This window comes from Manis pentadactyla, chromosome 18, assembly GCF_030020395.1.
Source record: "Manis pentadactyla isolate mManPen7 chromosome 18, mManPen7.hap1, whole genome shotgun sequence".
In the NCBI taxonomy this organism is placed as follows: domain Eukaryota; kingdom Metazoa; phylum Chordata; class Mammalia; order Pholidota; family Manidae; genus Manis; species Manis pentadactyla.
In genome coordinates this window covers 13,198,582-13,213,202 of record NC_080036.1, presented here as the reverse complement: position 1 = coordinate 13,213,202, position 14,621 = coordinate 13,198,582, and the positions used below count along the sequence as shown (strand labels likewise).

The 14,621-nt window shown below is 47.6% G+C and overlaps 1 protein-coding gene across 2 annotated transcripts in view; it reads left to right on the top strand.

Annotated features, from left to right (window-relative positions):
- PCSK6 (proprotein convertase subtilisin/kexin type 6) overlaps nt 1-14,621 on the top strand; it is a 201,321-nt gene that overhangs the window by 106,194 nt on the left and 80,506 nt on the right. For both annotated transcript variants that reach the window (XM_036878645.2, XM_057494791.1), the window contains exon 7: nt 13,538-13,710. In XM_036878645.2, coding sequence (XP_036734540.2) covers nt 13,538-13,710 — 173 coding nt within the window. The remainder of the gene's footprint in view (nt 1-13,537; nt 13,711-14,621) is intronic.

The window sequence follows — 14,621 nt, the reverse complement described above, 5'->3', positions numbered from 1 at the left end:
TACTATAGCTACCAATGTTTTCATTTGGTTAACTTTTACATGCTATATCTTTTTCCATCCTTTTACTTTCAACCTGCCCAATATTGCTGTATTTTAAGAGGGTTTCTTACAGACAGCTTATATTTAGGCCATGTTTTTAAGTCCACCCTGCCAATCTCTCTTCTAATGGCTGTATTTAGACCAATTACACTTAATGTAATTACATTAGGGCTTAAGTCTGCCACTTTATCTTTTGTTTTCTGTTTGTCTCTTTTTCCTACCTTTCTGTGGGCTACTTTAATACTTCTTAGAATTCTATTTTGATTTATCTATAGCCATTTTAAGTGTATCCTCTTGTATAGGTGTTTTAGTGACTACTTTGGTATTATATTATATATAGATATTACAGTCTTTGGGTGTTTTTATTTTATCAGCATGAATGAGGTAAAGAAATCTTACCTCTCCTATATCCTATTACTTTCCCCTATTTATAATTGTCTTACATATATTTCACCTTCATCTTGCAAGGGTAATGGTCTAGGCTCATAGAGAACCACAATAGAATTATAGTTTTTGCTTCAATCATCAAACATAATTTAGAAAATTCAAGAGAAGGAAAGCATGTTGTTCCTGTAGAGTTATGTGTCTTGTCAAATTTGGATAAAATTTAGCCATTATTTCTTGTAGTACTTTTTTTAGCCCTGCCCTCTTTCTCCTTTCCTTCTAGCACTCCAATGATGTGAATGTTAGATCTTTTGTTATAGTTCTACAAGTCTCTGAGATTATTTTTATTGAGTATTTTTGTTGTTGTTCTGTCTTGTTTTTAATCTACTATCTCTCTCTTGTTCAGATTGGGCAATTTCTGTTGTTCTGTCCTCCAGCTCACTTTTTCCTCTGTCCCTTGCATTCTCTTGTTGAGCCCATTAGCCCATTCACTGAGCTTTTTATTTTGATTATTGTATTTTCAATTCTAAAATTTCTGCTTGGTTTTTCTTGATATCTTCTATTTCTTTGTTGGGATTTTCTGTTTCTCTGTTGAGGTTTTGTATTTTTTCATTTGTTCCAAACATATTTGTAGTTATTCATTGAAGAATTCTTATGATGACTGCTTTAAAATTTTTGTAAGATTATTCTGACATCCCTGTTACCTCAGTGTTGGCATCTACTGAGTGTCTTTTATCATCTCATTTGAGACCTTGTTAATTCTTGGTATGATTTGTGATTTTCAGTTGAAACCTTACATATTTGTGTTATATTTTGAGGCTCTGGATTTTATTTAAACTTGCTATTTTAGTTGGCCTTCTCTGACACTGCTAGGTAGGGGAAGGGGCCCCCACTGCTTCATTATTGCCAAGTGTAGGTAGACATCCAAGGCTGGTCACTTGCCCACTGTTGACATCTGAGAGTGGGGGGGGTTGATCCTCAGTGCTGAGCAGGAATGAGAGTCTAGCTCCCCATGTGGCCTCTGCTGACACTGCAGCAGGGTCACCTTGTTACCATGGTCAACAATGAAAATCCCAATTCCCCCAAGACCTCTTGATACCACTCTGTGGGGAGGGAGAGGGTCCCCTTCTTATTGCCAGGTAGGGTGGACGGTCAGGCTTTCTCACAGGGTCTTCACTGACTCCACGGGGGTGAGCTTCTTTTTTTGGTTGGCAAGGAAAAGTCATGCTTCTTACCTGCTCCTTTCCAACATCAGCCAGGAGAAATACTGGGGAGCCTCACATAGCCTTGTAAGGGTGAAGGTCTAGGCTCCCCCTTGGCCTTTGCTGCTGTGGGTGGGGGTGGTGCCATGTCATTGGTGTTACTTGGCTGGAGTAGAGTGGTTATTGTGTAAAAAGTTACTCTCTTGCCCTTCTCTTGGTGCGTTGGCTAAAGGGAGCAGGCTTTTGCTGGGACTCTTTTTGGTTTTCTCATTGGCAGTTCTAGGTTGCCAGCATCTTCATCTCCAGGTCTGGGACATCTGAGACAAAAGGCATCCCAGGGACTCACCACCATGTCGGTGCTTGGGCCCTGCGGTCCCTCGCTGGCCTGCCTTATTCTCTCTACCTTCAGAGTCTTGTGTTTGTTTTACACACAATGCCCAGTGTTTTGGCTTTTCTCAGGAAGAAAAATGGCAAGAAGTACTTCTACTCCATCTTCCTGGAAAAAGAAGCCTTCCAGTTGATTTAAAACAGGTGCAATACCACCTTGCATCATTTTAGGGGTATTAATGATACTTATTTTGAAAATATTTCCCCATTTGCTATCTCCTTGAGTTCATCTGATTTTTGTTGTTACTGTTTTGCTTAACTTTTCAATTTGGTGGTTCTCTTTTTTTGATGGTTTTCCTAGTATTTGCTGACTCTTAGTTGTTCACTTGTGTTTGTGCTCACAGATCCCTATTTGGCTGTGGTGGTTTTGGGGTCTGATAGGAGGGCTCTGCCTGTGACACGGGGTGGGGACGGACCTGCTGCTGGACAGCATCACTGCCGGGAGGTGGTGGGTGGCTCTCTCCTCCCAGGGCCCTGCCTGCCTCTCGGCCTCAGCATCCTCTCCCACTGTGTTCGCTGAATAAGCCTGCTGCTGCTCACTGCTCAGCCTGGAGGAAGAGGCAGTGACCTGCCACCACCTCAGCTCCTCACCCCTGCGCCTGCTCAGGGGCCCCTCCTGTCCTTGCACACCCGGCCTCAGGATTTCAAGCACTTCTGGAATGTCTCCCACCTCAGAGCCTGCTCCCACCGGGGCGCTGCGTCGTCCTGCAGGCTGATCCCCTTTCCCTGGTGCCTCGGAACATCTTGTATGCTAATCTTTTTTTCCAGTTGTGGACTTTTTTCTTTCCTTTTCTTTTTCATGTTATTTCTAGGGATTTGGGCCCTGAAGAGTGGTAGGCCGAGCGCTCAGTTTTCCTTTGTGGTCCAGTCTCCTTAGCATTTTCCTGAGGAGAGTAACAGCTGTCACTGAGGGCGGTGAGTTGCTAGATACTATACCAAGTGCTTAAACTCATTTTTACATCTAATCCTCAGAACAGATCTGAGTTGGATATTATTATGGCCATTTTACACCTGGGGAAATGGACAGAGAAGTTACCTACATCTGGGTCCCCTCAGCTGCTAAGAGGCTGAGCCCAGATGTGAACAGGCCCGCTGACCTGAGGCCTGCATTGCCCCTTTGCAGTCCCAGATCTCTGATGCTAGGACACAGCGGTGACTGGATGAGGACAGCTACAACCCAGCCCTGTGAGGGGCAGCGGAAGCAGTAAGGAAGGCTCCGTGGTGGGCACATGTATTCTTTTCCTTGACCAAATTCACATTCCTTCCTAACATAATTTGGTCTCGATTCTCTCTCGGCCTAAAATATAATAAGCCATGCTTTTCGATCTTCCTCTGATAATGAGAATCACATCAGAACATAGAGAGAAAGGATAGTAGTTGTCATTGCTAACCTTCTTCTCACTTCACCTTTTGTTTTGTGCTTGTTTCAGCCTATTTACAGTAATGCTGTCTGCTAGAAATGCCTGGAGGAATTACTTGGGACCCAAGAACTTTCCACAGACAGCTTCCCTTTTCAAACTGGTGTTGCAGTTGGACTTAACCCTTGTGGTTCTTATTATGATTGCAAGATGCCCTTCAGCATCAGAAAATTTTGAAAAAATAGAGGCTTATTACTTATGAGGCCTAGAAATTACACAGCATACCTGCAGCCACACAGTGAGGTCACAGGTCGAGAAAGAGAGGGCATAAGGATGGGCAAGCAGTTCTGCCTTTATTGGGGTTAAGGGTGGGGGCCTAGCATTTCATGGGCTCACTCTCTTGGTGAATTTTAAATGTTAAGAGCAGGAGTTTGGAGTGTGGGAAGAGAATAGGCAAGTAGTCCAAATATTCAGCTGTGGAAATCAACCAAGATCTTTAAAATAAAGGAGCCTCCTGTGGGGAGGTGGCCTGTCTCTTTATCTAGCCCTGTGGCTCACAGTGTGTTTATTCATCTCTTTGAGATAGCTCCCTTTGAAGCAGATGCCTCTTTGAAATGGATGCATCAGCAATCAAACTTAAGTCAGGTGCTACAGAAAAAAAGAAAACAACCATCAGGGCTTATATTATACCTTTTGTTACCCTCACGCTTTGGTAACCTTTTTAAAAAAATTCTCAGCGTTATGGGTATTTTTCCTCCTCCTCACTCCCTGTAATGCTGCTGCCCTCTTACCCCGTCTGCTCTGGTTGGCACTGGTGGTGGGTGGCACTCAGACTGGGCTGCACCACCAGCCATCAGCCTGTCATCATCGTCATCAACAGCAGCGCCTTCTGGGGAGCCGCGTGTCCACGCCGGCCTGAGCGCAACTTGCTCTGTTAGCGGAGCCGCTCCTGTTGGGTAGGCCCGGGAAGCCCTCACTCTGACTTCAGCTGGCTTTTGGCAAGGTCCTCACCTATGCTGATGCTCAGCAAGATTCAGACATTATCCTGAGGCCAGATGGGGGTCCCCTGGGACACTGCGTTTTTAGTACAGCAGGTCCTGTTGTTAGCTTCAGAGAAGCACCCCCGTGCTGAGGGACAGATCCCAGGGCCGCTCGCGAGCAGCAGTGAGTGTCCCTAGCAGGACAGCTGGACACTGCCAGGACTGCCGCAGGGCCTGGCAGATACTTTGAAACAGAAAGGCTCCCCTGCAGGGCCTCATGAAGGAAGTTCTGCGCATCTTTTCAGCCTGTGTTGGCTGTTTCTGGGAAGGAAAGCAAAGCGGCAACAGCCGGATTTCTGGTGGTGTTTTGTTCCGTATTTTGACTGGGACCTGAATCATGGTCTTCCTTTCATAAACATGAACGTGTTAAGCGCATAACAGCTAAATTAATCCATTCCCGTGAATTAGTTAATTATGCTAATTCAGAGTCACAGAATTCAGTCTCATCAGCGTTTCCATTAAGCAGTTTAGGCTTGTGCGCATTTAAGAGCTCAGTTCAAGCTACAGATAATCTTTTAAGGCTCCAAGTGCATTTTCAATTACAGTAGGACTCAAAATGCATTGGGCAGTCTGGGGGGATTCGGTGAATGTGGGCGGCTACTACTTCAGAGCAGTTCTTTCAGGGAACTGGGGGTCCCCACCCCTCACCCCCAATATTCTCATCAAAGGCTCCTGTCTCCTGGTTCTGAGCCATCCCTAGGCTAAGCTGGAGCCGTGGGAAGGAGGCGATGGACAGGAATCCATGGCTCTTCACCCCTGTATCTTGCCAGTGGCCGCACCACTCCCAGGTCACACCCCCCACCCCAAGGACAGCTGAGTCTGGCTCTTGAATGCCATGGGCTGTACAATCTGGGTTCCTGAGATTGTCCTCTCAAACACTAATGAGGAGCAGCTTTGCTCCCGCATGTGTGTGAGAAAGATAGGCAGGGTGAGAGCACGCCCAGGTCTAAAGTGACAAGCTGTCTGGTGGCCTTTGTTCACGGTGGTATGACTGTCTTATTTTTACCATGTTCTTGTCTCCTTTAGAGGCCACTTGAGGACCTGTGCTTGCTTTCTCTGTCACAGGTACACATCCTCTCAGGGTCCCTTGCTATGGATATAGGGGTACCCCATCTGGCTCAGAAAAATGCTGTCTATCTGATGTCCCAAGCTGCCAACTCTGCCAGAAATGCTGTGTGCCCCTGTGTGATTCCCTGTTGTCCTCTGGCCCCCATTCCCTGGCAGGGAGACTAGGAAAGTCAGTCTAGATTTCAAACTCTAGGTAATTGTTGAGACTCTAACAGTTTTTATCATTCTTTGAAAAATCAGCAGAACCTGAATATAAAAGAGGCCTGTTTTTCTAATAATAATACAGTTTTCATTATTATCTAGGTATGGCAAGGCCAATAGATCAGGAGATAGTGGTCATTGAACAGACTTTGTTACTCACAGTTCCCGAGAGGAGGGAGTGTGCCAAGCCGTGGAGGGCGACGTGGGGAAGCCACCAGGGTTGGTCAAGAGGCAGAAGGAGCAAGAGAAGTGGGCTAAAGCCTTTACTGTGGTTTCTGCAGGAAGAAGTGAGCGGGGCAGGGTAAGCAGAGTCAGGACTAGCAGATTTGAATAACTTCAGTGGGCTCTGGGGTTAGCGGCTGTCCCTGGTTGTCTGGTACTCGATTGTGGGGTGATTAGGAAGGGCGGAGAATGGCCCAGAGTGTAAGAGCTCCGTAAAGGAGGTGGTCAGGATGTGGGATCTGGATTGGTCAGTTTGCTCAGGAAAGACATGCTCCTGGAAGAGCTCTTTACTGTCTTTAGGAATTGGCCAGGCCTGGGGTGCAGGGGTATCAATCCCTCCAGGGTCAGCAAGCCCTCAGATGTCAAAACATCAGCATACAGAAAATAAAAGACATGGTTGATGCAAGACCCTACCGAGTGTTGCCAGGCAGCTGTGTCTGAGGGGGTCTTTCCCTGCACACAAGGTGGAAACCTCAACCTGCATGGTGGCGGATCCTTGACTCTGATTGAGATCAATTCACCAACAGGTCGGACGAGTGTAGGGAAGAAATTCATTAAAAGTGAGAATAGTAGTGAATGCAGCAGTGGTGCGGGTAGTAGAGAGCAAGGAAGAACAGAGGAAAGAAAGGGAAGTGCATTAAACACCTGCTCAGCCTAGATAAGATCCCTTGCCAACTCCTGAAGCCAGGGTCACCTGGCGTCCAGCATCCACTTGAATCATTTGTGGGGAGTAGGCCCCTACCCCCAGGATTTAGGGGAGCTGCACAGCACTGGATGGAGTGAGATTATGTTCTGAGAACTTCCTAAAGCAAAGAAAGGAGATTTTCAGGCTGGCTATGAAAGAGCATATGGTCAGACAGCTGCACTCCTGTCAAGGTCACCCAGGTGACAGGAACTTGCAAGCCCAAATCAGAGATCTTAATAGCCCTTCTCTGAAGTAGAGCAGGTAAAGACTTGTGCTTAAGTCTGGAAAAGTGAATGAAATAGCTAAGCAACAAAGATGCTTACCGCTGTGTAAAGGTCTCTTATTAACCTCTCGAGAGGTTTGGAAGAGCACGAGACAAAATGCAACAAGTTGAGCAGCAAGAAGACTTTATTTAAGGCAAAGTACACACTCAAAGAAAGGGGAGTGCGGGCCACTTCAAAGAGGAGATGCAATGAAAGGCTTAGGATTCGTGTCTTTTAAGGATTTCAAGAATGGGGTAAAGCGCCAAGGGAGTATAGGTCTAACATATGGTCTCATGACGTCTGTCTCCCGTGAGACATGATGTCAGCATCCATAGTCAGTCCTCTAGATATTCTGTAAGATAAACTTAAGGAATTTATTGATTCTGTTCTTCTCCAAGATAGTGGTTGTCCTCAAGCAGTAGGGACATACCGTTTAGTACTTGCCCCACCTTAAGATAGGGTAGGTTATTGGATGATTATCATAAAATATGTTAGGAATCTTACTTCCTAACTCTCTACTTTTAAAAAAAGGAATCTTAGCCTTAAGATGAAGTCCCTCCTGTTCTTACTATGCTATTTATATCTTGGCGTTTTTCATCAGAGGCCGGAAAAGTTAATGCTTATCCCCTGTCCCTGCTCTCTCTCACTGGGACAGGCTCATCTCATCCACCTGAGGCCCCCTGGCAGGGCACAGCCATGAGCTTCCTGGGACACCACTGGCTAAGTGGCACTCCCACTAGGAAGGAGATGGCCTGACTGCATCAGGATATCAGGGAGGCCAAGAGAGACTCCACGGGTCTCCAAGCACTGCATGTGACGGTGGTGAGCGTAGATGTGCCTTGACAGCTCAGCAGACCACAGCTCCCTGGGTTTATAGAACAAGGTTGTCTCGTTTGGCCATATTTAGAGATTTAGGAGCCCTGTTACCGTCTGAGGCAGTAATGAGAGTTGACAGAAACCTTTTAGCTTTGTAGTGTTTCTAAACAACTGTTGAAACCTCACTTGGCCCAGAATGGCTGCTGGTAGAACAGAATGTACTGTAGTTTTAGTGGGGAAAAGAACCAAAAACCAATTCTCTGTGGGTTTACTAAAATAAACTCCAGATTAATGAGCAGAATTCGTTGGGGAGGCCTGTTTGTCACACTCAGGAAGGCACAATCTAATTTCACTTGCCGCTCTTCATTGCTCTTGCATCACCATTCATTTGCTGAAGGCAAAAGACATTATTTCTCAATAAACAAAAGTGGGCCCTGTGCGTCCTGCTCCCCTGCCTTCCTCCAGAAGTTAACAACCCAGGCTGCTAGCTGACTTCTTGTGTTGGGGGCCGGGGCCGGGGCTGCACATGCGTGGGTGTGTTTTCTTCCCATTGCCTTTTATTTTGGGCTTACCAACAGAGCTTTATTGTCTCACAGTTCTGGAGGCTGGAGGCCAAGATCAGGATGTCAGCAAGGTTGGTTTATGCTGATGGCTGCTTGCTGTGTCCTCACATGGTCATCCCTCCGTCCCTGGGTGTCTGCGTCTGAATTTCCTCTTCTCATAAGGACACCAGTCATACGGATTAGGGCGGCCCATATGACCCCATTTTAGCTTAAATACCTCTTTAAAGACCCTGTCTCCGAAACCAGTCCCACTCTGCTCTCCCCACGGCCTTTTAACATTCGGCTTCCCCAGAAAGTTCTCAGGGCCAGTGCTGTCTCTGCTGCTTTACAGGTCACAGGCCTGTAATTTGGAAAGTCACAGTGTACTTCAGAAGCAAGGGGAGGGCAGGAAGGATGGGTCACTATGAAAAAAGCGGTATTGGGTTTTTAAACTTTACCAAGAGCCTTGTAAAATCATTCGTTTCAGCAAGTTCCCCTAGGGCATTTAAACTATTCTTGGGTGAAGGCAATTTTATTAGGAAAGCATGTATGGTATAAAGTGAAGCAAGCCCACGTGACCCTTCCCTGCAGGCAGCTTCTGTGCACAACCAGGGCTGCCCGTTGAGGGATTGAGCCCTGGTAGCAAGCCGAGTTGCTCACACAGACACAAATTGGTCAGGTCCTGCGCGGCACCACCCTCTTCTACTCAAGACTCCTTCCGCCTTGTGCCCACGGACTGGTCTCCAGCACGGCCTGCTCAGGCTTGTGTGTCCTGCCACTGTGAGCTCTGAACCCAGCACGCTGCAGCAACTGTGAGCCTGCGAACAACCGAGCATTAATTTGCCATCCAAATCATGGGTCCAAATTATTTTTGTACCTGACCATTTGTGGTAAATGGGTGTTTCTTTTTTTCATGAGAGAAGTGATTACTGTTTTTCTTCAATTTGGCCTTTCCGGAGAGGCATTCACATTTAAAGCTAATACTGGAACAGCAGTTTTCTCCTGAAAATATTTACCTTTTCTTTGGTGGCAACTTGTCAGTGTTGGGGAAAATAGATGCTTCATTAAAATCTAAACACATTATGCTTGCTTCCTCACACACCCAGCCCTCTTCTTCCAAGAGGGAAATCATTGTGAGAGGTGTTAGGAAATCATTCTGGTCCTGTGATTTTATTTATTTTTGGATGTCTTCTGGCATCTTGCTCTTCTTGTTCAAAAACCTCTACCTTTCATGGAGCTATCCTAGAAGAGCAGGTGAAATCTCACCATGAGAATCTCAGAACTGGCTCTGGTTGCCTCGTGGGGTCTCCTGCCCCAGAAAGTCTGTTGCTGAATTTAAGGGCATGAATTGTGCAATTGCCGTTTCTCCAACAGCCCCAGGAGCTAGTGCCTCAACGTATATTTAATCCTCTCAACTACTTCACCAGGTAAATGCTGTGTAAACCAGGGCTCAGCGAGTTTGAAACCCCGGCCCAGTGTCACAGGGAGCTGAGATCCCACCCCTGGATTCTGAGACCTTATCCCTCTCCTGCTCTGCTAGCTGCTCTGCGTCTTGCCAGGGCCACACCTTCACCACCTCATGCCGCCAACATCGCCTGTGGGTTGTGGCCTCTCGGAGTCTGTGGCTGTGAGAGAACCCAGGCCCAGTACGCCTGACGCAGCCTCGGGGATGGGAGCATGGGCACACAGACCAGCGGGGGCACTTGGGGCCCCCCTGATGCCTCTTGTCCACCCGGAAATCAGAAAGTGCAGTGAGCAAATGTGACAGAGGTGCTCTGCCTCACCTATGAAAGGGAGAAAGAAACCCCATGGTTGATGCCGACAAACCCAGAGAAGGTCTGGCACTATCATAGCTCCCTTGATTTTTGAAGAAAAATTGGTTATTTCTCTCCTGAAATTATGAACCTCTGCTTAGCAGAAGATACCATAAGCAAAGCATGAGAAGTCAAGCTACTGACTGGAAGAAGATATTCGTAATGTGTACAGACAACTGAGGGTCAATTCCCAGTACAAGCAAAATTAAGGGCTGTATTATTTAAGCATGCACACAATTGTGTATTAAAGCACTAGTTTTAAAAAGGCAGTGGAAAGAATACAAAATTCTGAGCAATTTCTTCTTCGAAGTTTCCATTATTCCGATAACCCAGAATTCCTCTGGAAAGTTTCCTCTGTGAGGGGCCGAGTATGGGTAGAGGCCCGGTGGGGCTCGTTTGTGTTTGCACTGGATGGAGGGTTCATGGGTGTCCATTTTTTTATTAGGCCTTATAACTAACATGTATGTGACATACAGTCTTTCATACATGTCAAACTATGTTTTAAAAAATAAAGGTGAAAAGTAATTCACTACTGTAAACAACCCCTCAAATTGTCCTAACCCCCATTTCTACAGATGGGGAAACTGAGGCTTTGTGGGGTCAAACAGGCCACTAACACGTACACTGAGCGCTTACTGCATTCCAGGCTCTTTACATGAATCATCTGTTTTAGTCTATATGACACCCCTGTAGATACAGTAACTCTCATCATCACGGTTTGCAGAAAGCTGAGGCTTAGTGTGATGGGGTAACTCCTACATCATTAACCGGTCACAGTTGGTGGTCAAGGCCCTGTAGCATCCCTCTAGCTGGTTCCCAGGCACACGTGGATGAGAACTCTGCTCCGTTGCCTCTTCTCAGGGGTGGTGACATGGCTCCCACATCCACTTGCCATGTGGCACCATCTCAGTGCCTGACCACTGGTGGCTTCCCTGGGCTGTGCTACAGCCAGGCAGTTGGGGTCCAGAATAGGGGGCCATAAGCAAAAGACATTTGTTCCTGACAGTTCTGGAGGCTGGATGTCCTGGATCAAGATGCTGGTGCATTCAGCTGCCCTGGGAGGGTACCCTTCATGGCTCATAGACTGTTCCTTCTCACAGAGGAGAGACAAAAGAAGCAAGCCCTCGGCTGGCTCTTCTTATAAGGGCACTGATCCCTGGGTGGGGCCCTACCCCCTGGCTTCATCTAAACCTAATCACCTTCCAAAGGCCCCACCTCCTAATCCCATCACTTCTGGGGTTGGGGCTCCAACATGTGAATTTGGAGAGACACATTCAGTCATGAAAAGAAGGGAAATAGTTGGAGAGCTGGAAGAGGAAATGGGTGGTTTTGGAGTTAAATTCATTTCCAGTGCTCATTTTTAAGGCCTTGAAGCTATAAAGAGATGGTTCTTCCTATGACTTTGGCACCATCCCCAGTCCCTGCCCATGCCCCCTTGGCTGGACACTCCCGAATGGCTCTCAGCACTGTCACTGGGCTGTTGATGCCTCCCAGACCTCAGTCTCACTGTTGTTTTGCTAAAAATTTCTCTGACACTGATTTTGAGTATAACTCCCAGGCTTTCTGAGCAGGAGTTGCCAGTTAGCTTGGCTGCCCGCCCAAGGTGCCGTGCCCTAGTGCGGCTGGCCCTCTCACTGCCACCACCACTGTCCTGCTGTGCCTCCCGAGGACCTGCATCTTCTTTCTCAGCTCACAGCTGGGAAGGTTGAGGACAGATGTTAAGGAGAAAAACTCCAGGAAACCTGAACCTTCAAACCTGGGTCAAATGGACTGACGGCATGGAGGAATTTACCATAGTTGTCACCATCACGTTCTCTCCCTGGCAGATTGTCAAGTGCATTGAGCTATTTGTTTACGATCCATGTGCTACTGGGTGAGAGATTAGAGGAAAAGATCATTTGAAATTGATACGTTAGGATCTCTACCAATTATCCTTCAAAAACACAGTGGAGTATCCCCACAATTACAGGCTAAATGAATGAGACAGGAGGATTTATTTCACATAAAACTTCAGTCCCTGAGCACCTGGGGAAGTGTGAGGGAGGGTATCTCCTTAAAGAATCTCCTTCTTAGGCTTCAACCTGCTTGAGCCCCCTACCATCTCTTTTTACCTGGGGGGGAAGTCATTATTTTGTTTTTTTAAATCAATTATATTCAGAAGTTTTATTTTTTTGAATACCTGCCATACATGGATGTAGTTTGTGGGATATAGAATGAAAAGATCCAGTCCAGTCTGGGGAAGGTAGGGGCCCTCTGCTTGGTGAGAAAAACCCCAGAGAAAATGCTTCCTGGGCTGGGGGTTCACAGGACAGGTGCTGCAACCATTAACAATCATGTCTTGGGAGAGCCTTTAATGGCACAGGGAAATGTTCTATATAAAATTCAGTGGAAAAAAAAGAACTTGGAGAGAAAGTATATGATACAGGCAAAGAAAAATATGAAAAGAAAATAACCAAAATATTACCACCAGTTAGTTCTCTGTTTCCCAAATCTCTGCAAAAAGCAGATGCAAGTGTTATAATCAGAAGAAGTCCCTCTTTCTGTTGTATCTTAAATAGCTGTAAGATTTAAAATTCATTTTGATGAAAGGAATGGCCATGCACATATGGAGCTGGATTCTTGAGCCAGGCGGCTGTAGGTACAGAGCGGCCACCCTAGAATGCTGATCTGGGATAGCAGAGGTTTGCTGAGCCCCAGACAGGTCTGACTTTGCATACTTACTAGTGTCCAGGCAGAACATGCTGGTGGCTGTTCTTACACCTGCTTCCCAGTCTTGTGCCAGCGTTGCTGAGACCCCACCTCCAATCAGCACTGGGTTGGGGGGCGGGGACCACACCTGGTTGCAGAGTGTGATCAGTAATGGAGAGCAAATGCTGGGAGGGGGTTGGGGGGTCAAGGAGGAGACCCATGGCCGGAGTCAGGGGTTGAGGGCCAGGAATTGGGAGAGGCTTCTGGGAACCTGCTCATTGCCTCTTTTGGGGTTCACTTGAGGAAGCTGTACTCCTCACCCCTTAAAGACCCCTCCAAAGACACACAGAGATGAGGTGGCCCCTCCTGGATAGGCTAGGGTGTGGACTTCTGTCCTCCAGATTAAAAGCTCCTAATTACAAATCAGGGATGGAGTAATATTTTTAAAAAAGAGAAATAAATGTGAAGTATTCACAGCTGGGGAAAGCTGAAGACTCTGGTATTCTGTTATAGAAATGTCCATTTTTAAATACCAGCGTGACATCATGGTATTGAAGAAACTGTTTAAATCCTGGATCTTCCAGGTAGCTTTGCATCTTCGATGCCTCCATGCCTTGGGGACACCGCAACACGGCCCGAGGTGCCATTTTTATTCTTTCTTTCACATTGGCTGGTGTGGAATGGGAAAAAACATTACCCAAAGGACATTGGAAAACCCCGCAAGCTATTAGAGGCTCTCTGGCTGTGCCTCTGTACCTGGGATCACCATCCGCGTGCCTCTTCAAAGTGCCCCGTGCACACACTCATTGAGCCTGTCTCTGCTTTCAGGCATCCGCATGCTGGATGGCGACGTGACGGATGTGGTTGAGGCCAAGTCACTGGGCATCAGACCCAACTACATCGACATTTACAGTGCCAGCTGGGGGCCAGACGACGACGGGAAGACGGTGGACGGACCAGGCCGGCTGGCGAAGCAGGCCTTCGAGTATGGCATTAAAAAGGTGTGAGTAACCCAGAGCCATGGGGGCAGCTCTTGGAGTCGGGGAGAACAGCAAAATTGTTTTGGAACAGTTAAAAATCAGAGTGGCACAGGCCAGAGCCCTGCCACAGGCCCAGGAAGGCCCTGCTGTGCCAGGACCAGAGTGTGGTAGAAGGCATTTAGGGCCTCGGGGAAGTGGCTCTCTACCAGCCAGAGCAGAAGTATTTCACCTTGTTACAGAATAGCTGTTCCCACAGGCGCCAACTGGTCACCTGCCAGCCCCAGACTCTGTGCCCTGGAGCCTGACTGACCCCGGCTGAGGGGTGTATGCAGGCAGTGCAGGCAGGTGGTAGGGTGTTAGTCTGCCTGTCGGGCCTGTTATTTGGACTGTGCAGGTAGAAGGGGTGTCCACGGTGGAAATACCAGCTGTGGAGCTTTCTGCATCCATCGAGGGGCATCTACTAACCCAGCCCTCCCTGCCCCAAAGCAGGAAGTCTTGGTCTTGCCCTCCCTGCCAGCAGGCAGCCCAACGTGTTTAGAATTTCCTGAGTAGAACCTCACCAGGGACTAACGAGAACAAATGCCTGGGTGCCGGTTCTCCGCCGACCGGCTGAGGGGAAGCCGAGGAGGCTGGCAGGCTCCTCCCAGGAGGCCATCCCCATTACTCTGTGGCCTTTGGTTCTGGGTCCCTGTGCGTCAGACAGCTGGGGGAGGGGGACGGTCGGGACTGGAGATGACCTAGTTCTTACAAGCCAGGTGGAGAGGTGGATTTCTGGGCAAGGAGAGCTTCTTGGAGCAGAAAGAACTGTGGTCCAGTGTCCAGACAGCCCTGGGTGGCCCAAGAAGCCCCAGCCCAGAGCATAAGGTGTGACTTAAGCTGTAAGTCAGGGACTGCGTTTTCTTCATGAAAGATATTTCTTTAAACAGTGTTGA